This window comes from Larimichthys crocea, chromosome XIII, assembly GCF_000972845.2.
Source record: "Larimichthys crocea isolate SSNF chromosome XIII, L_crocea_2.0, whole genome shotgun sequence".
In the NCBI taxonomy this organism is placed as follows: domain Eukaryota; kingdom Metazoa; phylum Chordata; class Actinopteri; family Sciaenidae; genus Larimichthys; species Larimichthys crocea.
Genome location: NC_040023.1, coordinates 7,936,814 through 7,961,900, shown reverse-complemented (window position 1 = coordinate 7,961,900; position 25,087 = coordinate 7,936,814). Strand labels below are relative to the sequence as shown.

Below are 25,087 nucleotides of genomic sequence, written 5' to 3'. Positions count from 1 at the left end.
AGACACATTTCACCTCTAAACTTTGTTTCACTTTGATTAATTATCCACTATCTTGCAAGAAAAGCAAGGATTAGAGACAAGCCCAAAAAGAGAATACAAGTTTTGTCTTTGGGTAACCTGATAATCATCTCATGACCCTCCCCTGAATGCATCCTGTGACCCTTCAAAGGACCCTGACCCCTCGGTTGGGAAAATAAATTACCCAATTGTATATAAAGTAGGTCAAATTAGCTCCACCTCAACCAGCCAGAGCGATAAAATACTACATGTACATCAGTCACAGGTGCCGTTAACCTGCAGAATGAGTACTTTTACTTTTGATACTTAAAGAATATTTAACTGATTTTGTACCTTTACTTAAGTAAAGGTTTTAAACGAAGGGCTTCAGGTGTATTTATACAAGAATGTAACAAAATAACAAAGTTTCTGTGCAAGAAAGTTTCAGTAAATTTATTTAATTTACGGTAATTTTACCGTTTTTTCATGACATATGCACACATATATATATGCAGTGTGGCTTTCATGGCTGCTATATGACGAACCTATTGACTAAAAAAGAACTTGATTATAAGGAACCAACAGGTAAAAACTTTATTTTTAACGATGCAGCTTGCTGAAATTACAGGTATGCCAAGTCACAGAGTATCCTGATAATTAATAGTCATTGTTAGGACAGTATTTACACAAAGACTTTTAATTTAACCCTCTGTTCGCCTCCTGTCTCTGCAGAAATGGCCAAAAAGTCACCAGGTAACAACAAGCGAAGTGGTGTCGCTTGAGTTTTTTAAAGGTCATTCAAATGGTGTATTTTTACAAGAATGTGTTGGTACTTCATCTTTAAAACAACAGAGTTTCTATGCAAAGTCTTCTGTAAGATTCCAGTTTTTGACATTTATTCACTTTACGGTCATTTTACTGTTTTTCTTCCTTGTGACTTTGTGACGTATGAGGGCGAGCGCTGCATCACGAGTCATCCAAACAGAACGTACTGGTACTTTTATTGAAGTAAAGGAACATCAAAATGAGGCATCCTTTTTTAAATTTATGCACACAGATGAACTAATTACGCACATAAATTTCAGTTTGCTCGTCTCGTGTTGATTATTTTTGTGTTTTCCGACCCCTTAACTTTAAGAAAGTCCTAATGCCAGTCTCTATATGGACATTTGCAGCACACACACACACACACACACACACACACACACACACAGAGAGAAGGACAGTCATGTTAGGGTTAGATGACAGAGACAATTATCCCTCTAATTCTCTTGTCGATACAGTTATGTCTTATGTGGTCGATGGACATGTAGTTGTTATCCCTGGTCGATACTGAAACACTTCATAACACATCTGAGCGTGATAGAAGCTGATATCCTGCGCGACACCTCCTGATCCCCATTTAGCTATGATTGCAGGCGTTGGCGTGATTCTGTTTGGCTGGTTATGGATTAGCTACTTTGGCGCCTGAAGTGGCTGCAGTTGATGATGTGATTAAATCAATGATCATCTCTCCGAAGGCTCTTTGATTCGTTCTCGTTTGGCTGCGCAGCAGAACAGACCCGACTGTCTCTGTGTCAGCAGCAGTGGGGACAAATTACAGAGGCTGCACTTCAAAGGCGTGGTGCGTTCACTGACTGAACGTTTTGAAAATAAGGCTGGAAAAATGGATTATTTTAAAAGGGAGTGCGTTCAGTTGCATTATATAAAGAGTGTCAAACATTTGTGACTTTCTTTAATTCATGCCCAGGGTCCACTTGCTTGTCTTTTCAGGGCTTTCACTCACTTCTCATGGTCTTCATCAGTGAATGGACCTTTACATTTTTACACTTTTCAAAAAGCTTTCGTATTTTCAGTGTTTTTAAATTTAATTTGTAGGTTTAGGCAGCATTTTAAATGGATTTTTATGCATTTTTTAAAAAATTGCATATTTGTTATTTGTGGGGATTTGAGGTATTTTAATGGCTTTTAAGGTATTTTAAAGATTTTGTTTTAAGATCTTCATTCATTTCACTGTATTTTTGTGTGTTTTATGGACAATTTTTTGCTTTTTTATTTCATATTTTCTGTGGAAATTGAACATTTTGGGATGAGTTTCAAGACTTTTAATGGCTTTTAAAGTATTTCTAAAGGTTTTGTTTTCAGATTTTTAATAATTTCAGCGTATTGTTTAATATATGGGTTATATTAGGTTTTTATCTATGATTTCTTTTACTTTTTGTTTATTATTTTTTAAGCTTAAGTTTTAATTTTGAGGATTTTTAGGATGTTTAAGACGTTTTATGGCTAAATTGTTTAAAGATAATAGAACTTTAGGATTTTTGTCTCAATTTAAAATCTCTTCTCCGACTTGTCAACTTCTTTTTTTAACCTACACCTCTTCCTTCCATCTCCTCTCTTTGACGGACTTTGTGAAATAAGTTCGATATTCCATGAAGTCAACACTTGTTAGTATTTTGACTAAATCTTTGTCATTCCAGTTGTTTACCAGAGTTCAAACATTTCTTTTCCTCTGCAGACGATGTGTGAGCACCGCTGCAGCTCTTGCCTCAGTTGTGTCTAGACTACAGGAAATGCAAAATTGCATTTGTTTACAGGCACGCGGAGCTCAAAGCGGGTGGCGGTTTAAAAGTGCAGCAGCCAGCGAGGATGGCAGCAGCGAGCAGGCCCGGATATGAGAGAGAGGGTTTGTCTGCAGGCAGCCAGTGAGGCTCGGCCCAGGATGTGCTGTAAAACTGTTGTGAAGCAGATTGGACTCTTTTTACTGTTTGCATCGCATGACATTTGTTTTTCTCTCTCCTCCCTCCTCCCTCCCTCCTGCACACCCCACCTCCTCCTCCACCTCCTCCTCCTCCTCCTCCCCCTTTTAGCCTCTCTTTGAATGAACTGTTTGACGCACATGCTGCCATTTTGTGGCTCGGTCCACTGTGTCGTGGCTACAAGAGAACAAGAGAGTGAGGCAGGTAGAAACATAAACATTTACTGGGTGTAATTGAGGCCACACTGAGTGAGAAGCTCCGTCTTTCTTTCTTCTTCTTTTCTTTTCATTTCTGTGTAAACACCAGACCAGTCAAGAAGTGTCAGCGAGCCTCAGCAGTATCACGATATTTGCCAGTTCCTACGCCTCAGGAACAGACATAATACAAACATAACCCGCGATGACAGATTTTGTCAGCTGTCCAGCCGTCTGTCCATCCAGCTATTGATTATCCTTCAACAGGAGGTCATAAATGACCCATGATCATCTGGCTGAAAAACATATTCACAACATCTGACCTGTCACTAGAGGTTAATCAAATAAACCACCGGCCCTATGGAGCATGACTTTGCAATTACCCGTGACTTGCTCCTCCTGTACTGGCTTTTATTGCATCATTAATACGTGGGAAGCCGGGGTGACAACCGAGGGCAATGGCAAGTCTGAAAAAACACCGGCCCGGTGTGTTTACGTCCAATAAGACACGCACCAAAACCGAGAGAACGTCTCCAAACTTTCCCAGAGGAAAAAGCAAAATGACGAGTTTACCATCTATCTTAACTCGGATCTTTATAGTGCCAAGATATTTATTTACAAGGAGGATAGACAAACACATCACCTCCACATCTGCTGTGATTGATGGGGATGGGGATGCTGTAACATGTAGGATAGCATCAATAAGAGCGAGCGAGGGAGGATGGGAAGGGATGGATGGAAGGAGGGCGGCTGTCACGTTGTTTATGTCTGCTCCCTTCAGTGCCACCTCCTCAGTTTGTTCAGGTGGAATTTAAAGACGCTAACGACTTCAAGAGGAACATAACTCGAACGCTGAGCTCCCGACAAACAAAGGCAGAATTTCTGTGTGTGGAAATTTCCACAGAAATATAGACGCAGGGGAAAACGCCCAACTTTTATGATCATCATGACAAAACATAGCCTGTTAAACCTGTTAAAAATAATCAAAATATATACAATAAATAACTAATAGTTACGTCCTGTATTCGCTATATTATAATTACACAGTTTTTATGTGTATGAAGAGCTCATTCGCCTATGGGTGCACAAAGCAAACATGACGTAGGTAAATAAAGCAAACTCCGGAGAGTCTGAAGACGCCAGAAATGATCAAATAATTGGTAAACGCGGCTCTTGAATCTTACCGAATTTTGTTTTTAGCCGGCGAAAGAGTTTTAAGTCCGACAGAGGCTGTACGAGTTGAGTTATTCTTCCTCGTAATCCCAATGCTAGTATCTAAAACACGTTTGTAATGTCTGGATAAAACCAAAGACGTCTTACCGACAACTGTGAAAACCAGATCCCGGTGTTGTGGTATTTAAAAGTAGCCTCTCGCAGCAGGCCCGAGCCTGAATGAGAGACCAGCAGCAGTCAAAGTGTAACCCTGGGAATGTGTGCCATCTTGCATGATAAATATCAGTGATTTGCTCCAGGCTTCAGACTGTTACTCACAGGAAGTCACTGTTTGAGTGGGTTTACACAGATGGAGACCATTCTTAGTCAACATTCACATAAAAATCAGTCTGGGCTCTTTTTTAGTTTCTTTTTTTTTTTTTTTTCTCGCCTCCTTTTCATTGTATGCAGGAGGCTTTGCTCTTTTACTGGCAGGGAGACAACACCTTTATTCGTTTGCAGGATCTTTGTGAGGTCTAAGCTTCACGATTTTCACGAGGATCTGTAACCTCACAGAGACACGAGTAAGCATGACTTCATCGTGTCTTCACGTCAAACTTTTAAACTGTTATCATCTAGAAAACTTTGGTTCTGTTCTCCCAAACTCCGGTGACGTGGCAGGGCAGCATTTCAGCAGTTATTGGTCTAAGTTATGAGCACGCTTTGCGTGTTTCTCCTGGTGTGCTTCAGGATGAGTTTCCTAATTATTATTCTGTCCTCTCTCTCTGTCTCCTACTGAGCTCCTCACTGGACCAGGAGGCTAAAAAAAAAATCACATATGTTGCTTCGACGTGTCACAGATGGCTGCAGGGCTCCTCTTACTGCTTCAATATGTGTTTGTGCCAGTGGTGGAAGACGTATTCAGATCATTTACTGTACACAGAAAGAAACACCACAGTATTCCATGACAAGTTATAACATCCTGTACACACAGATTTACTCAAGTTATGCGCAGTATCAACAAAGCATGGCAAAAGTTGTTGTAGCTGGTGAAGGTGGAGCTCATTTCAGCCGTTTTATATGTTGCTGGACATTTGGATTGATCGCAATGCATCGTTACATTACAAGTTGGTTTATTTAAAGTCTTTATCTGCTGTGTAACTACTAACTATGACTGTTACGTGAGACACAGCTACTCCCGACATGTAGTTAAGAAGAAGGGACTATAATAAAAGTTTGTTTTTTTCAGGATTTTTCACTTTTACAAATAATTTTAGGGACTTTTTTTATTTTAAAGAAGCTTTTTTGTTAAAATTTTAAGAGAACTTGAAACATGAGTGAGCAGAACTTAAAGTGTTAATTAAGTTAACGCTAAGCATCGCTATTAAGTTACATAAACTTAAAAAGGTTTGTTAGTTGCACTGCTTAATTTACTTATTTACTGCACACTCACAATAAACAAGCTTATCTAACTCGTGTTAGATAGTCTTGGTTGACTTACATCTCTTACAGTCCTATAATATGATCAATATTTCACTCTTTAGTGAACTTTATGAAATGAGTTAGATATTCCAGATATCCCATAAAGTCGTGAGTATTATTTTTTTTATTCTTTCAGTTGTTTATCAGAGGTCAAACATTTCAAATTGACTTTCATCTCTTGAAATTTTCAGTTTGTTTACTTCTTTCGTGCCGGTTTGATACTGGAAATCAACCAGCGATATTCTGCATTTTACATATATTAAGCTATCAGCGAATGTAAAGAAACAAGACCTGTCTTTGATATTGCTAAATCTGTATAATTTCAGCTCTTTTGCAGTGGCAAAAGATTTACTCCAATAAGTCCAGTATATGTCCAGCCTCTGTAGTCTTGTAGAATAATAAAGTACCACTCCACCACTGACTGGTGCTGCAGTAACACACATTAAGGTACAAAAATAAACTATAAAACTTGTTTAAGGTGATTTTTTCAGACAGTCTCCTGGCTTTCTTCAACCCCCCCGAAATATAAAATCACCCCAGTTTGACCCTCTAAATGTTTCTCAGATTAAGTGATTGGCAACTATTTGTCAAGAGTTAATATGAAATGCTGTTTCTGTTAATGCTGTAAATGAAACAAAGGGGGCTACCTGCAGGTAGTCTGCTTTGTTAGTCAGCTCTGAAAGGACTTCTTACTTTCACTTTGATCTGGAACAGTCCATTCGTATTCAAAACTATTGTGCTGTCTAATTGTTTCTGGGATAAGAAAGAGACGTCCTGCTGCTACATTCAAAACCATCTCCTCTTTGTTTTAAGGGATCTATTATCTGGAAAGTTTCTCTCTTAATTTGAAATTTAATACAGAATAATCAGCTGAAAACCGGATTTTTCTGTCCTAACAGACTCTGTTGTAGTTCACGTAAAGAAGGCGATTCTTTCCTCCACCAGCCTCAGATGTTACTCGCTCAAAGGTTGTAATTACCTCCAGTTTTATTGCATCCATTGTTGTAATTGGCATGCAAGTTTGTGAGAAGGAATAATTTCCTCTTTTTTTTTTACTTTGTTACTTCTCCTGAAATTTGCAGCTTCTTTTTTGCCGTTAGGTTGTTGTCATGTAAGCAAAGTCCCAAACACATCATTACGAAGCTTTTATGTGTAAAGAAAACTGCATCTGAGGAGGTGTTTTAATCTGTTTCTCCCACGCTGATCTAAATTGAGAGATTATCTTAACACCTTCCTGAGTTTCCTCAAACAACAAAAGTTTTATCCTCCAAAGGAAATATTCCTGCCTGTGCTCCAACAAATATTTACACAGATTTTTCAGATTATCCCACACTCTTTTTTTTTTTTAGAAATGTATTTCATGTTTCTCTCCCTCTCGCTTTCTTTCTACCTCTGCCAATTTCCTCCTTTTTGATCCCAGTCCACTCGTATCATCAGCTTCCTCATTTACAGCTTGAAGGTGATCCTGACACCCGGGACGTCATGTGAAACCATGAAGGACAGGAGGCAATAAGCCGGAGAATAGCAGCAATCTTCAGGAAAGTTCTCCATTCAGTCTGACTCCCGTAGTTCTCTGTCCTCTTATCCAGCCTTGAAGATAAAGGAAAAAAATCAATACAGAAACACAGTGTTAGATAAAAGCAGAGAGGGGGAGAGAGCCGAACCAGGTTTGGTGTAGTGAATTAAAGCGATCAGAAATTTCTCAGCCACTCAGCCCTCAGTCTACATAACCTAACAGCCCTGTCTTGATGCTGTCTGTCACTCCCTGCTCTCTGTTCAATCCCTCTTTGTTCACTTTTGATTTCTTTTTGGTCTATTCCCCGTTTGCTTTGTGTTTTGGGATGAAGGACCTGCTCCCATTCAGTTGCAATAACTGCTGAGTGAAGGTTTTGGATATTGCGAGAGAGCCTGTCTGAGCTTCCATATCAGCTTTGACAATTGCTGGTCTCTCCGGAGGGACACGAGGATGGACTGCAGTGATCAGTCTCTTGTTTTTAGCCATGCTAGCCACAGCCATGGCAGCAGTGTCTGCCGGTCAGTCCGCTACTTTGGTCCAGACTGAAATATCTCAACATCTATTGGATGGATTGCCAAGAAAGCTTCTCCAGACATTCACGTTCCCGAGAGGATGAATCCTAATAACTTTGCTGATCCTCTGACTTTTCTTTTAGAACCACAAGCAGGTTAACAGGGATTGGTTTTTAGTTAAATATCCAGAATTAATAGATGTATCGTCATAAAATTTGGTTGAGACATTCATGTTCCCCATAGGATGAATCCTAATAACTTTGCTGATCCTCTCACTTTTATTTTAGAACCACAAGCAGGTTGACAGGGATTGGTTTTTAGTTAAATATCTCCAGAATTAATAGATGTATCGTCATAAAATTTGATTGAGACATTCATGGTCACAAGAGGATGAATCCTAATGCTAAACCCTTGCCTTTTCTTCTAGAATGGCAAGCAGGTTTATAGTTATTGTTTTTAGTTAAATATCCAGAATTAATAGATGTATTGTCATAAAATTTGGTTGAGACATTCATTGTCACAAGAGGATGAATCCTAATGCTAAACCCTTGCCTTTTCTTCTAGAATGGCAAGCAGGTTTATAGTTATTGTTTTTTTAGTTAAATATCACAACAATTAACAGACAAATTATGATGGAATTTTCTTCAGACATTCATGGTAGCCAGAGGATGAACCCAACTGACTTAGGCGATCCTCAGACTTTCCTTAGAACACCACAAGGTTGAATTATGTGACTTTGATGTTGACTTTGGTGGTGGTTTCAACAACTGTTATTTTAAAATTTTGTACATTCATGGTCGCCAGGGGATGAATGCTAATAACTTTGCTGACTTTTCTTTTAGAACCACAAGCAGGTTGACATTTATTGGTTTTTAGTTAAATAGCTTCACAGTTAATGGACTGATCATTGTGAAATGTGGTATTAAGATTCATGGTCGCCAGAGGATGAATCCAACTGACTTTGACATACATACTTTAACATTAGCACGTTGTTATTGCCCTTGTGAGGATGCTAATGTTAGCATTTCCTAGTAGAGTCTTGTTTTACTTGCTTCTTGTACAAATGTACGTCCACTGTCTTTTTTCTCGCCCTTCTTCTGTCTCTCGGCTCCTCAGGTACCAGATCACATCGACATCTGATGGGCTGGAGCATGTGATGCTCTGCAGGACGTATTTCAAAAGGGGCCGAGGTCATATTTCACCGTTTCAGGGCTGAGGCTCCGTCATGTATTAATTAAAATCCAAATACCCTGTATTGATTGTGTTATCAGGCTAGTGCAGCCAGGGCCCGGTGTATTGATCCGGCCTGTGATTTATGATCATTTTCAAGAAAAATCCTTTTGTGTGATTATATGAGGAAACAAAGGCTGAGCGAGTGTAATTCTTTTAGATCTATTTTTGCAGCACGATAGAGGTGGCGGGGTCTAAACAGACTGCCACCCTGAAGCCCTCCCAGAGATATTTTCAACTAAAAAATTGTTATGATGCAGTCGGTTTCATTGAGAAGTAAATCAGACTAAGCAGCAGGCTCGATAGACTCATAAGTTACAAACTGAGGCTGCGGCCTGTGGATTTCAACCTTGCACTTGTAGGAATGTAGGAATTGTGCCCCACTTAAGATTTGACTTAATTTCCTAAAACATACTTTAAAGGGTCAATTCACCCAAAACTTAAAAAAGGGAAACATCTTCCAACGTATCACTGGTGTATCAATTCATTCACATAGTTTAGATTTACCAAAGATTTGACATATTTACCTTATAAAGTTGAGATTCCACCTCAGTGCAATGAAGGTAAATGTATTTTTTCCAATATGATAATTATATTTTTATTTATTTTACAATTTTTCACTTTTACAAATAATTTTAGGGACTTTAAATCGACTTAAATCTTAAATTTGTTTGCTTCTTTTGTGCCTGGTATCAGTTTGATATTGGAAACTAATGAGCGAAACAGCATTTTTATATTTCTCTTATCAGTGGATGTAACAGAACTGAAGAAATATGTCTCTGATATTCTGCACAGTTTACACATGTTGGTATTTACACTAAATTTGTATCATTTCAGTTCTTTCACAGTGCCAAAACTTTTACTCCAATAAAGAAAGCCTCTGTAGTTAGAGGTAGATATTGTCCTACTCCATTGGTGCTGTAGTAACACACATTTAGGTACAAAAACACAACAATAAAACTTGTTTAGGACAATTTTTCAGACAATCTCATGGATTTTTTTATCATTTCTAACATCCAATGGCAACATTTTTTTGTATTTCTTATTTCTACACTTCATGCACATACCAGTTACGGCATTGTTAAAGACAAAGAACGACTGTGGTTACATTTTTAAAATGCAAACATTGGCTGTTACATCGACGGGACGTAAAAAAAAAAAAGTCAGATGGCCACCTGCCAATCCAGCACTCTGACAGCCACACCCATACATTCTGCCTCATTACATGAAGGGCACAACACTTACAGCACTTGGCACTGGATGTAAATCTGTGTGCTGAAACATGGACATCATTTCTGCGGGTTGGCTCAAAGCATTAAAAAATGACATTTGAAGAGGTCAACAACAAGGTGTCTTTCCAAATAATGATAATAATAAAAAAGCGAGTGGATGAGGCTGTCGGAGAAATGACAGCATCGGACGTGTTTGTAAGAACGACCTGACAAATGAAACTATTGTTGAGCAAAGGTGGACGTAGGTGATGGTGTTGAGTTGCAAAGACAAACATCTATTTTTAGGTCTCAGGGCTTTGTTAATTGGTTAGTTCATGGATGGTTTCCACTGAAACTACACTTTATTAATGCGGCTGTCCCCTTTTTATTCCCCCTTGAGCTTCTTTAGCAGTGTTATGCCACACTGTCTGACTGTCACATATTCTAGATCTATAATGTATCATTTTATACATTTTACCCTCAATTCAACTGGTAGACTTTAAAATAAGTTTCCTGGTGCTTGAACACAGTGTGAGCTCGTGATGACTGATCCTCCGGCGGGTCAGGGAGGTTTTAGAGCATAAAATGCAGCTGAACTTCTTCTTTCAACGTGCTATGAAATTCACTGCAGTAAAGTTTTTAACTCGGTGAATACTCCAGTACGGAGGCACAGGAGTCTCGTCGTGTCTTTTAGCCTGACGTATCTCTGCATTTTTCTAGTGGCTGATCGCTGTCTGTCTGTCTCAGCGGCGGGTCAGGGGCCATTAGCTTGTCATATCTGAGGCCTCACGCTCCGTTACAGCAGCTCTCACATTCCTCAGCTGGTACCGGGCTGACAAGACTGCTGCTGCTGCTGCTCCTGTATCTGCTCCTGCATACAGCTGCTAGTAAATCACACACTACACTGTAATCTTCATATGGACAGAAACTGGTTTTCTCAATTCTGCACTCAATTTTCACCTTTTATGCGGACCGTACTTCATTCTCGGTGACAATCTACCGCAACAAAAAATGACTCAGGCACAAATTTGGTAACTAAATAAATGTTAGTCTGTGAACTGACTATTAAAGTGAGTTTGATGCTTTTTTTTAACCTGTTGTTCTCAGTTTTGAGTTATTAAGAATTACATAACGTTTGGTATACAACTCCAGTTTATTTTGGTGTGGACAAAATACCATGAACACCTATATGATGTCACGCTGTAGTTACTGTGTTGTTGAGTGTTGCCAAAATTACAGAAACACCTTTAAGTTCAATGCACTATAATCTCAATCCGGTGGACAATTGACGAAATATGTTATATTCAGAGCTTTGGCTACCACTGAGGTCATGCTGTCTGTATTTTGAGAGATTTGAGAGATCAGATTTTCAAGATTTTACTTTTTAAAGGTGATCAGATGTAGAAATAGTTTTCCAGGATAAAGATCACTGACTACATCAGTTGTTCTCAAACTTTTCTCGCCCTCCAGAAGCAGATAAAAGTTCCCGTTTATCAATCATTGTGATTGAGGACGCAACTAATAACCCAAGTTGGTCAAATAAAGCTCAGCATAATAGCATCAGCGTAGCCTTGTTTGTTTATTTTGCCGACATAAATCATATTAATTAATTTTGTTTTAGTCCTCTGGTCATATGTGCATACATGTAGACTTCTGGCTCTGTTATATCATTAGATACACCTGCACATCCAATGTGATCCAATACAACAACTCTGCCATGAATTCTACTGTTACAAAGCTTATAATCTTTCAGGGTGCTGTTATATATATAATGCAGTTCAGTTTAACACTACAGCCTCAATAATAAACATAACAGTTAAATTAATGCCTCTCTGACTGTGTCTAACAGTGCATGTCACTTTAGGAAGGTATTCATTTAAACAATAAGATAACATTGTGTAATATTTATCCATATATCAGTGTGTCTGCTGTTTTCACATCTATGCTTGCATTTCTGTAATATTTGAAGACTCAGGCGATGACTGAATTGTACAACTTGAAGTCTAATACGGGGAAAAAATAGAAAATGAAAAGAAAACAAAACCCACCCAAACTCTTATCTTGGATTCGTGACCTCAGTATTTCTAAAAAAAAATCCTGGCTATGTCTCTCCGTTTATTGCAATGTAGTGTAACAACTCAGCCAACAGCCTCAGAATGAAGTGAACCAACATGTTTCTGGCAAACTGCTGACAAAACAGTTTCAGCCTCACAGTGGTAGTATTTGTTTGCATGACTGTTTATTATGTTATTGCGCAACTCTATCCAGTCGTTTAATTCCCGTAAAAGTCATATTTATCCCTGATTATTGTGATTAATGATCGGATACAGTTGCTCATCAGACCAAACAAACGCACACGTTTGTTCCTCTAACAGATGTACACAATAATTCAAGTGGTGCTTCAGGCTGTGAGAGCAGTCTGCGTCAGTGTAGGCCAAGTTAGAATCTGGAAGAGATCATGGTCAAGTAGTTGCTAGTTTGATTTTGTGTGCCGACGCTGGTTACAAAGAATCAATATCGAATCAAGGAGGGTTGAGTTTCCAGATAAGCGCTCTTGGCCACTCTGGCTATTCATCATAAGTCTGTAGAAACCTGATAGGTCAGAAGAAATTATATTCCAACAGGAGTGGGGCCTCCTTATCTCTCCATGGCAGGGGAATAGGAGACATGCCGATCAATACCAGGCTGTTGTGTAGTACTTGCAATTATCAACAGCTGATTCTGTCCTCCCCCAGCTGCATCTTTTAATACCACATAATTACAAGTTTTGGGACAATGCCTGGTGAGAAGGGATTACAGCTCTGGTGAAGTATGTTTCATCCTCGCAGCTTTGAAATAGCTACAGTCTGTGCATGAGGAGGATCAAACAATAACATCTAAACAGGTTTCATGACATGCTGCATGCTCATGTTTGACTTTAAGTGATCGATAGGGTGACGAATAATCGAAATCTGACCTGTTCAAAGCTTCAGTTTGTGTAGTTTTTATTTAAAATTTGACACAAAATCACCAACCGGTGCAAAAGAAACTTGAATAAAAACACAAACTGAAGCGTTTAAACTTCATAAGATTACAAAGGGTTCAGGTGTTGCCCTCCACACATCCCTGATCATCACTCAAAGGAAGTTTTCTTTTCCAGCATAGAGACATTTTCAGTCTATAATGGCGCCAAATTGTGGGAGGTCGTAACAAATGAAGCAAGGGCTCCAACACCTCCTGTGGTATCCTGGCAGTAGCCTATCGCAGTCGGCTGAAGGGCAGCTAATGATGGACCGGAGGCGGAGGCAACAAGGAAAGCGCCGGTGCCTCGGACAAACCAGGGAGTCTCACTTCCGACAGGCAGCAGTATGACCACACGGACCTATCTGCGACCTGAGCGACGCAAAGTTTGACTTTACGCACCGTCTGCGATATATATATATATAGATTTTTAACCCTTTTACGCAAGAATTACCTCTTTTTACGCGTCGAGTCTGGACTTTACGCAGCTTTAGGAGACTCAACACAAAGCATATCCTCCCATATAGAAGGATAACTGCTCCTGCTGGTGTTACCGCTGTTTTAGGTGTGTGTGTGTGAGGCGACAGATTGCAACATCCATCCATCCATCCATCCATCCACAGCCTATCCAGAGCCGGAGGAGTCAGCCCAAAAAAAAAAAACTGGACCTTTTTTTGCACAAACTCACCCGGGATCTTAAACATAAACGGACTATACCCAAGACTTGTTCCAAAAAAAAAAAAAACGCATGAGACACTCACACAGGAGTTCAGGTCGGACTAAACCATGTTGGAGCTGCGCTGGAGTTGTGCGTAAAAGCGAACCGCGCCACCGGACAGGAAGTGAACTAATTATTATTAAACCCCATCCCTCATTTCCATATCTAGCGTGAGCTGGCTGGATCGCAGCCAATCACCCAGCGAAGGGCAGCAAGAGTCGTAAAAGCATTATCCTTCCTCCATCACAATTACACTGACATGCGCAATCTGCACACGCGGGCATCAACACCAGCCACCGTTCGCTTATTTCTCCGACCCCGCTCCCCTCTGAAGGGTCCCATTCGCTGCTCGTAGATGAGTCGGCGAAAGGCAGGAGCAGCAGCAGCAGCAGCAGCAGCAGCAGAGAGTCGCAGTGAAAGATCAACATGTCCCGCCGCAAGCAAGCCAAGCCACAGCACCTGAAGTCAGATGAAGAGGCGCACACACGCAGCGGACTCCTCTGCAACAATGGTAGGTGTCCAACGGGAGGCTCAAAGCAGAGACTTTCAGCGGGTTTTACTTCAGCTCCTGCTAATAAAGCACCGGTGGAAATCGTTTAAAAGCAGCTTTATTTAAAGGGATTAATCTCGAACAGCATGTTTAAGTGACAAAAGTGGGAATAATGTGTAAAAAATATCTTTAAAAAGAAGCTGGACAAACTCTATTTCACCATTTAAACGAACGATAAAGTGATTTTTTTTTTTTACGTTCCTGTCTCTGCCTCAATCTTTATTTATTTATCACAGTTTTGTTTTTTTTAGTCTTTTTTGTTAGACTAAAAAGAAAGTTTATGATGATGGTGAATTTAATGGTGCTCAATTTAATTGTTTAAAAAAATAAAGTTTAATCAAAAATCAGATGGAACACAAACAGGCTTCAAACTATGGAGCATCTATTTGATTTCATTCATGTTTAACAGTTTAGTAGAACCGGGGCCTGTTGTGAACTCACTGCACAGAATAGAAACAAACCACTGGATGATATATTTATTTAATGTTCAGGGTTTATTTCTGCTGATTATGTTTAAAGTTATTCTGTGTTTTTGGCTCGAGGCCTTTCCTGACAACTGTAAAAACTTCAATTTGCATTTAAAAAACAATTAAAAAATAATCTGAAATGAAAAAATGTGGCCTTCAACAAAATCACCATAGGAGTGTGTTTACATGTGTTTTACTGCTATGCTAAATTCTCCTTTATTTTCTGCAGCAGTAATATGAAAAGTGATTCAATTAAATCGATCTCAAGGTCCAGTAATCTATAAATCTTTTTCCAGGAGTGTGTAAAAATAATTATTTAAAGCCTTGCACACATTATTTGTAACCAGATCTCACTTCTCCCTCATGTTTCCAGCCTATGCTATGATACACCAGAGGCCTAACATCATTTCTAATATTTTAATATTTCATTAAACAATTTAATTCTCTCCTCACGTGCGTGCAGCAACACCTGGATGTTATTTGAACCGTTTGACAGCTGAGCAGCCAACTCATATCAGCACCAATATTTTGACCATAAATTCAATTATTTGATATGTGTGTTGAATTTCGAGTGCGCTCTTTTTAAATTCGATGTAAAATCCTGAGTTTACATCCTGGCAGGATCCAAATGGCAGCTCATAAATCTAAATTAATCAAAATTAATCAGATGTAATATGATTCAATTTCACATGTGTGTGTGTGTGTGTGTGTGTGTGTGTGTTTAGTTTTATCAATATCGACTTCCAGCACCAGGCGTCTGTTTGTTCTCAAAAGCAAGAGGCCTGCTGAAGCCAAACAAAAATGATCACGCATTGATTCAAAAATGATCCCCATCGCAGCTCTTGTTTCTTGTGTTTGGGTGAAATTATATGTCAGGTTATTATTATTTTTGGCTGTGAAAAGGTGTCGAGTGTGAAAAAGAGGCCCTCCCACAGCCACAGCCCTGCAGCCAGGCGGGGGGCTCCGCCACTCTGAGATGGGCTTTGATTGAGCCTGCTGACTTAACCTTTGTAAGCCTCACCCTGCGAAGGGGGCAAGTGCTCCATGTCTGGATCATAATACAATTAGTACATCTGAACCATTGACCTCTGCAGCCAGGAGGTCAGGCGGAGAGGCAAAGAGGCATCAACGCTGCGTGGGCTGAGAGTCTGTTTGCTTTTCAGCTGCAGCAGCAGCTCCATCGCCAAACTACACAGCAAGAACACAGACATAAATCCGTTTTCTGCCCCCTAACAATATGGATTGAGTGAGAGTGACATTTTAAAATAAATTTTCTATCAGTTGTTGTTTTATCTGGAAATACACTCAGTGCCTTTTTAAATCAAAAGCCGATGTCCTCTTTGTTTTTTCTGGAGGTAAACCTCAAAAAAGTGCAGGCGAAATCCTCGAGCTACAACAGCTAAAAGTGTTTTCGCGCCTGTGTTTGCTGAATCGCCTTGGTGATCTTCAGACCACCCACATGGTGAACCAGAGACTCAGATTATTTACCGATGAGTTTGACTTTTAAATAGGTTTTTTTTACTCACTCGACTGCGGTTACGTTCAAGCTTTTTTTTTTTTTTTAAAAACAAACTGAAATACAAGTTAAAATCAGTTTACATTCTCCCACATGTGAGACAGAGCCTGTAACGTAACAAACTCATTGAATTGTGTTGTTTGCACGAGGATTTGTTGAGTGTTAGACGTCTCAGACTGTGTTTAGCTCGAGCACACTGGGACTCTTTCAGGTGGTGAAACATAGTGATAATTGGAGTGCACTTGGAAAACACAAAAACACACACGTACATGTTAAATTAGGCACAAACACACACACACACACGTTTAAACTGCAGCACATATGTCGGCCACACACACTGACACACACTTTGATGTCTTATTTTCTGATGATTTCGTGGCAGAAATAAAATCTTTTTTTTTATAAAATACAAAAATATTGAATGAAAAGAAATGTTCACACTCGAACCTCCATATTTTAGCTCCATCTTTTATTTTTTTTGGCCCGTTCTGAATTGTTAATTTGGTGTGAGGGAAGCCCGAGTGTATGTAACAATAATTTACTATTGATTTCCCCCCAAATCTTTCCATCTGGTTTCGCTGTCTGTTTCCTAATGGAGCAAAGCCTGAACAGATGCAAAAGTGTAAAAAACCCTCTCCTCAAAGCACGTCACATATCAGCCACTGAACGAGGACAAAAAGGAAAATATCGTGTCAGAATCGCTGTCAAACAGAAAGAAAATAAAAGTTTTAATGTTAAATATGTCACCTGTTATATACAGATGTATTTCATAGTTATAAACAAGTGTAATCTGATGATATTAAACACAACAAATTCATGTTACGTGCTGTTCAAATCAGGATATTCTGACTGTTTTATTGTTTTTCTGCGCTTTTATTTTTGTGTAAATTTAGAGCCCGATTACACGTAAGAGTGGCAACCTTTGCACACATCATTTATTATTTACTACTAAAAGGGAGAACATTATTGAAGCTGCGGTATTATAGATTAAAATGAACACAGTGATGCTGTTAACTCAAACCTACAGCTGTGTTCTTCTGAATATGAGAAACAACAGATAAGTTGATCAGAATTAGACGTGTTTGAAACCTGGAGAGTCTGATGGCTGTGATGTGATCATAGAAACACACCTCACACACACACATCATGTGTGTGTTACAGTTAAATCCGTCACAAACAAAATGTGATAGACGCACTGTTTTGTTTCATAAAGATGAGACACATTACTTAAATATATGAATGCACACACACACACACACACACACGTCACAAAAAAGAGGAAAATCAATACACTGTATGGAGTTTCATTATCTGTCTGAATGCACGATTGAAAGGTCAGATAACTTCATTGAACTTTATTGATTTTTCGGAAAGATTATTAACATCTGAAAACAAGAGGTGTGAGTTTAAAAAAAAAAAGCTTGTTTTACGGGGGCCTGTTGAATTTTATTTTGATTCAGGCTCCAATAATAAAACAAGAATTTATATAGCTGCAATCCAGCGCAATTATTAACAGTTGTGCACATTTAAATAGTTCGGAAAACTTCGGGTTTTAAATAATATAATTTAAAAAAACTTCAGACTTAATAAGTAGCATAAGTATTTCATGTCATAAATAGATAATAGAGAATAAATAGAGAAATTTAAGATGTTTTTACATCAGTTGATCTGTTTTTTCGATTGTTTTGCATCATTTTATATCCAAAAAATCCTCCTTGTAATTCAGCTTGTCGTGTTTGTTGTCTTTGGACACTTTGGGATCTCTTCAGTGTTCAGTGGGTTTAAACAATGCTTGTCCACAAAACACGAGTTCAGGGAAAGATGTGCTCACTGCTGTGTGTGTGAAGGGGACGATTAACTACAACGTGTCCCTCTGGTGAAATATCAGGATAATAAATGAGCCATTTTGCGTTCTTAATCTCTAAAACTTCTTCTTTTTTTTAAAAATTTGTTTTCAGGCATCGTGGAGGGCATGGAGAGAGAGGAGAGCAGTGGAGGCTGCCACAGCAGCGAGGAAACACACATCTGTGACAAATGCTGCGCTGAGTTCTTCTCTTGGACTGAGCTGAGCGAACATCAGAAAGTTTGCACTGAGGATCCCTTGGTGCTGATAGTGAAGGACAATGAGCGGATGCCAGTTCCTGAGGAGTCACCTATCGGACCCTCTCCGGTTCCTAGCGTTGCGTCCAGTGACTCATCTGCAGCAGAGTCCACTGACGCTGGCTTTGATCTGGGAGAGACGCTGGTGAATGACAACGACAGTCTGGATAATTTAGAGGAGGAGGGGGATGAAGCCATGGAGCTCGAGCATCGCCCACAGGACAAATACACCACAACCTCCAGCCCTCAGCCTCCTGATTCAGCTGAGTCCACTTCCCCCCAGATGTCAGCCGCTGGCAGCTACGGCATGCCGAGTACAAACGTGACGCTGGAGATTCTTCACAGCACCAGGGTGGCCGTCGCCCAGTTCTCCCAGGGGATCAACAGCTGCGGTACTGGAGGGAAGGCAGCCTCAGCGGCCATCCCGGTGATCCTGGAGCATTTGCTGGCTCTGCAGCAACAACAGGTCCACCAGCTGCAGCTCATTGAGCAGATCTGCAGCCAGGTAGCCATCATGAACAGACAACCAACGCAGGCGGCGTTAAACCCCGTCTCCAGATCTCTGTCTCTGGCGCCGAACCCTTTCCCCTCTCCTCCAATCCTGCCGCTATCAGGAACGATTCCCTCAACCGTCAACGGACAGGCTGCTGTTTCTTTGTCCTCTGTGCTTGAAAAGTCACAAAGTCCCCCCTCACAAACTGTATGCGGCCAGTCCACTTTCAGAGACGTAACATGTACCTCATCGTCCTCGGAAAATTCAACCCCATCTCTCTCCAGCTGCAGCAGCAGTATCTCCACATTACTGCCTCCATACACAGGATCACACACCAGCAGCATGAGCTGCACTCAGACACTGAGCTCCTCCAGCCCGCTCCCCCTGGGCCAGAGCGGTCTCCTCAGCTCATCCTCCAACCTGCCATTTCTACCTCAGAGCCCCCCCAGCAGCGTCATTTTCCCCAATCCCTTGGCGAGCATCGCCGCCACAGCTAACGCACTTGACCCTCTTGCAGCCCTGATGAAGCACAGGAAAGGGAAGCTGCCTAACGTGTCCTTGTTCGAAACCAAGCCCAGCCCAGAGGAGCCCTTCTTCAAGCATAAATGCAGGTTCTGTGCCAAAGTGTTTGGCAGCGACAGCGCTCTGCAGATACACCTGCGCTCTCATACAGGGGAACGGCCCTTCAAATGCAACATCTGCGGCAATCGCTTTTCCACAAAAGGAAACTTAAAGGTGCACTTCCAGAGGCATAAAGAGAAGTATCCTCATGTTCAGATGAACCCCTACCCGGTGCCAGAATATCTAGACAATGTGCCAACAAGTTCTGGGATTCCCTATGGAATGTCCATCCCTCCTGAAAAACCCATCTCCTCATGGCTGGATAGCAAACCTGTTGTAGCAAATCTGCCAGCCACTATGGGTCTTCCGCTTTCCTCCACTATTACCAGTATCGGCGGCTCAAATGACCCTGTAAGTGTAACACCATCTGTTAAATCTCCCTACCAGCCAGCTCCTTTTGAATGTGTATCTTTGTCACCTAACCACAGAGGCAGTGAGGCTCATTTCTCTCCTGTTTCAGAGTCTCCACAGTCTAACCGTGACACAGAAGCATCCAATATGCTGAAAACAGAGGGGGTACACCTGCCCCAAAACTGCTCCCTCAGACCGAGAGCCAACCCAGTAACAGAAGCAACCAGTGCTACGATCTCATCTGTGGCTACCACGCCTGAACCCGTCACCTCAGCGTCCCCTGTTTCCAACTCTCCACCCCTCTCGCTCAACTCAGATGAAACTAAATTCCCACCCGGTGGCCTCTTGGACTCTATGCAAACATCTGAAACCTCAAAGCTACAGCAGCTGGTGGAGAACATTGATAAAAAGATTACAGATCCCAACCAGTGTGTCCTTTGTCACCGCGTCCTCAGCTGTCAGAGCGCGCTAAAGATGCACTACCGCATTCACACGGGCGAGAGGCCCTTTAAATGTAAAATATGCGGCAGGGCTTTCACCACCAAAGGAAACCTGAAAGCTCACATTGGCGTCCATAGAGAAAATCCTCCCGTTCAAGTGCAACACTCGTGTCCAATTTGCCAGAAGAAGTTCACCAACGCCGTTGTCCTCCAGCAGCATATCCGCATGCACATGGTTGGACAGATTCCAGACTCAACCCTGGTGGACGGGCTGCACGAGATGGACAGCGATATCTCGGTCAATGAGAGGAACTTTGACAGTCTCAGCAGCAATAGCAATGATCTCCTTGATGATATTTCAATGGAGGATGATAACGAGGAAGAGGAAGAGGAGCTAGAAAATATGGAGGATGGTGTAAATCCATCCAAACCCTTGATCTCTGATTGTAATTCTCCTCCTAAGTCTTTCAGCGTTGTCTCAAGTATAGCCGCTCTGGAGAACCAAATGAGGATGATAGACTCTACTGTAAACTTAAACCACTCCTTTGGTATAAAATCCCTAACAAACGGCTTTAATGACAGCAGCCAACTCAATGTTAAATGCTCTTTATCGGAGAAAAGGGTCGACAATCACAGCCCAAATGTGTCGGAATCCTCCTGTTCACCTCGTGTATCAGCGTCTCCTATTCAAAGTAACTCAGAGGGCATGACGATCAAATCACCTGCAGTGAACAACAGGCCAGAATCCCAGGAGCCTTTGGCAGCCTCAGTGAAGAGAGAGCAATCTGAGTCTCCTACCTCTGCATCAGCAGCTGCAATGGCCCAAGATCTGAGAGGAATACAGGCCAGCAAGCTATGTGTGAAAGAGGAGACGCCTTATAGTATGTCATTCCAGCTGAGCAGGGAAAGAGGTACGTTTGAAACGTTGTGTTCGTTTAGCCTACTGAAGTTCAAAGTGTTCAAGAGTTTGTTCTTTTTTTTAGCACAAAAAGTTTGAGTAATGTTCAACCCTGCGCTTTCATCTCAGGTCAAAACCTTCCCGGCCTGGTTACCAGCACATCATCGGGCATGATAAAAACCGAGGTGAACGGTCACAATCAGCCAAACAGCAACACGTCCGAAGGGCAGCACCCACCATTCAGCATCCACATCCCACCGGTTTACGCTTCAGTCGGCAGCCCGGGCATGACCTCCCTGCTCGGCCCTGCTCCTCCACGCCGGACGCCGAAGCAGCACAACTGCAACGCCTGCGGGAAGAACTTCTCGTCGGCCAGCGCGCTGCAGATCCATGAGCGCACGCACACCGGAGAGAAACCGTTTGTCTGCTCCATCTGCGGCAGAGCTTTCACCACGAAAGGCAACCTGAAGGTAGATTGAGGATGTACAGCTAAAATAAACAAATATAATCAATCAGTTTCTAAACTACAGTGGGTGTAATGTTGCATTGTGTTGTGTAGTGAATAAGAGCACGCACTTCCTGTGAGCGTCTTTCAGTACTTTAATGCATGGCAACACAAACTCCCAGCATTCGTGGAGAAACAAAGCATTCACAGGTTGTCTTGCATAAATGTGCTCTGTGCATTCCCACGGTCAGGTCCAACAAAGAACAGAGCCAAGCTGTAAATAAACTTCCTGTTGAAAGACAGAACGCTTCATCTTTTATCCAAAAAGTAGCAGAAATTCTGGCTTATTGTCACAAGAACACGTTTACGCTTTACACTAGGAGACGTGAGAAATGAAGGAACGCCGGAAGTGTGAATGTGTGCCTTTCAAAATAAAAGCCTGTGCCAAATCCACATAAGGTTAAACAGCACTACCTAAATAGAGGTGTGTTCTTCTCTATCAAAGAAAAGACCAAAATACAAAAGAAACAAAGATAAAAACCTTTTCAGCATTTCATTAGTGTTTTCGCTATTGCTACTTGATTCTCTAAAAATCTATATTGATTAGTCTGCTGATTATTTTAAATATTTTGTTATATTATGTTTTACTTGTAAAATGTCAGAAAACAGTCAAAATATCTGTGACAAGGTGATCAAATTAGACAAAACCTAAAGATGTTTTTAGTGTACCATCATATAAGACAAAGAAAAGCAGCAAATCATCATTCTTCATCATTTTTCTTTAAAAAAAACAAGCTCAAACAAGTTTTTGTTGATGATTAATTGTCTGTTAAGCAACTAATTGATGAATCAACTAATTTTTCAGCTCTAAATCAGTATCAGCATTAAAAAACCCACGTTAGTGGAACTATCTTGTAGACACAGATGCCCATGAAAAGTCTTTCCAAGTCAGAAAATGTATCATTATAACATATATACCATGTTTCAACAGGCCTGTCATTATATTAATATATAGAAATGGGGGAGTATAGTTCAACGGGGGGGTTAAACCAGCTCTTTTAGTGCAGCGGGCCTGATATTTACTGGGAACATCCATGCTTGCATTTTATATAAAACCATCCACTGAATCTTATACTCCATTTTCAGGTTCATATGGGAACGCACATGTGGAACAACGCACCAGCCAGGAGAGGCCGCCGGCTGTCGGTAGAGAACCCAATGGCCCTGCTGGGCGGTGAGGCCGTGAAGTTTGGAGAGATGTTCCAGAAGGACCTGGCAGCCCGAGCGATGAATGTAGACCCTGGATTTTGGAACCGCTACGCGACAGCTATCGCCAACAGCCTGGCCACGAAGAACAACGAGATCTCAGTGATTCAGAACAGAGGCATCTCTCAGCTTCACCCACTGACTGCAGGCATGGACAGACTGAGCACCACAGGAAGTCCAATAACCAGTCGAACCAAGACAGGCATGGACCTGGGAAATAATAGGCATTTTTCTATGCTGATTGACGACAGCAAAGAGATTGGAATCAATTGAGAAAAGCTGAACGGTGACTTGATACTTATGCAATCTATTATGGACGTTCAAATATTTGTAAAACACCTTGTTTGTTCTTATGTATTATATATAGACTTAAAAAAAGAACTTTTTATCAATTGACAGAGAATAGTAGGGTATTCACATTTTGCTATTTTACTTTGCCGTCATTTGTGAATGTTTTTTTTTTTCTTTTTCTATACATTAAATAAGTTGTTTAACTTGTACCTGAGAATCCCTATGGTATGGTTGGACTGAAGAAGGGAACATATGTTCAAATCAATAATGCAAAGAGTCTGCTATCTCCTCCGGACCAGCTGCCCAATGCTGATAGCTGGTGCAAAGCACAAAACACACGCTCATAAATACCCACGATTACGAGTTGCAGTGAGCTATTCATGTCAATGTTATGGTGAGAAATTGTTATTCTTAAAAACAACAGTTGGACCGAATAAAAATTAGAACAAACACTCTGTATGTTCAGTTTCACTACCTCTGTGTGTTTAAACACTGGAAAGAGCTTATTTGTCTTGGTGTTATTTCACACTCTACTTCGTGGAGATTACATTCGAGTAAAAAGTTCAGCATAGAAAGAGTTCTTTTATTTTATTTAGCGACATCTCCATGACTGCGTTTGCAAACTTTACCGCTCTTTTGACCTTTTTGACATGATTTTCTGTAAACAAACAACTTAAGATGTGCGCTCATAAACAAAACCTTCTCAAAACCTTCCCAATATTACTACTACTATTAATAATAATCTGTTCCATGACGTTTGTTTCTTGGTTTTTTCCTCTTTACTAAAAAAGGGAGCCACATATACAAAAAACACTGGAAGAGATTTTGTAGTGTTTCTGCTATTGATTCTCTAAACAAAAAAAATCAATGTTGGGCTGCAATGTTTCCTTATTTTATTTATTTATTAGTCTGCTGATTATCTTAAATATTTTATTATATAATATTTTACTCATATGATGTCAGAAAATAGCCAAAACGTCCATAACAAGGTGACAAATAGTTGATCTTCTATAAATAATAATAATAATAATGATCTATACTTTTGCAAACGTTACCTTTCTCTTTTTTCTGCAGTCAAATAACTTCAGATAAAGATGTGAACTCATGAACAAAATTATTTATTTAATTATTATTCTTTCATTTAACAGCAGTAAAACTGCAGCATATCTCAAATAGCTGATAATACTAATGGTAATACTAACAACAATAATAATAATGGGGTTATTTTCTGGTGCCAGCAGTTTTCTGTTTAAAATGATGAATCAGTTTTGTATACTTGATTGCTCATCATGCACATGCATATGACTAAACACATGCACATCCTGTCGCTCTCCTGTGAGAGGATGAATGGAAATTTTCTTTGGAAATCTGCTGGAAATATTTTTTGGTAGACACCCACCAATTAAAAAGTCATTATGCTTGATGATTTATCTGGAATATTATCTGGTATTTATGTGGAAAATAAACAAAGTAATTAAGCTTGGTCAGCTTTTAGACTTGTTGATAAGGAAATGGGAGGGTTTAGATGACTATTTTTATTATAGGCCTCATTTATTAGCTTTTCTCACGGTCTTTATCAGAGAATATCAGCTCTAAATTATAGAGCTTGTTTCTCATTTGGTTTTTAATACACTTGGTATTACGTGTTGTGCTAAATATAACTGATAATAGCGCCATATAATGCTTCAGAGTCTCGATTTTTAACATTAATAATTTAACTTTTACCACAAAGTGAAGTGATGATGAATTTCGGTAAGGGATCATTATGCTGCCTTCACGGATTCCCGGAAAAGCGAGCACTTATGTTTTGTTTTTTTACTGTCACAGGTCTACAAGTGGTAGTGGTGTGTGATACTGCATATTTTGGTATCGATCCGA

General features: G+C 40.4%; 1 protein-coding gene and 1 long non-coding RNA gene across 2 annotated transcripts in view; one reads left to right on the top strand and one right to left on the bottom strand.

Annotated features, from left to right (window-relative positions):
• The window catches only part of LOC113747264 (uncharacterized), a 35,106-nt gene that overhangs the window by 8,296 nt on the left and 1,723 nt on the right, over positions 1-25,087 (bottom strand). The window contains exon 2 of the long non-coding RNA XR_003463509.1: positions 6,975-7,174. This is a non-coding gene — a long non-coding RNA (uncharacterized LOC113747264). The remainder of the gene's footprint in view (positions 1-6,974; positions 7,175-25,087) is intronic.
• sall3b (spalt-like transcription factor 3b) lies at positions 13,315-23,661 on the top strand. Its single transcript, XM_010742291.3, has 4 exons — positions 13,315-14,282; positions 18,263-21,220; positions 21,337-21,677; positions 22,799-23,661. The coding sequence occupies exons 1-4, from the start codon at positions 14,198-14,200 to the stop codon at positions 23,189-23,191; spliced, it is 3,777 nt and encodes a 1,258-aa protein (XP_010740593.2). The 5' UTR covers positions 13,315-14,197; the 3' UTR covers positions 23,192-23,661.

Bases quoted from the DNA above. Each gene is read 5' to 3' on its own strand.
- sall3b (XM_010742291.3), top strand. From the start codon at position 14,198: ATGTCCCGCCGCAAGCAAGCCAAGCCACAGCACCTGAAGTCAGATGAA. The intron at 14,283-18,262 runs GTAGGTGTCCAA...ATTTGTTTTCAG, and splicing joins CGGACTCCTCTGCAACAATG to GCATCGTGGAGGGCATGGAG. The intron at 21,221-21,336 runs GTACGTTTGAAA...CTTTCATCTCAG, and splicing joins CCAGCTGAGCAGGGAAAGAG to GTCAAAACCTTCCCGGCCTG.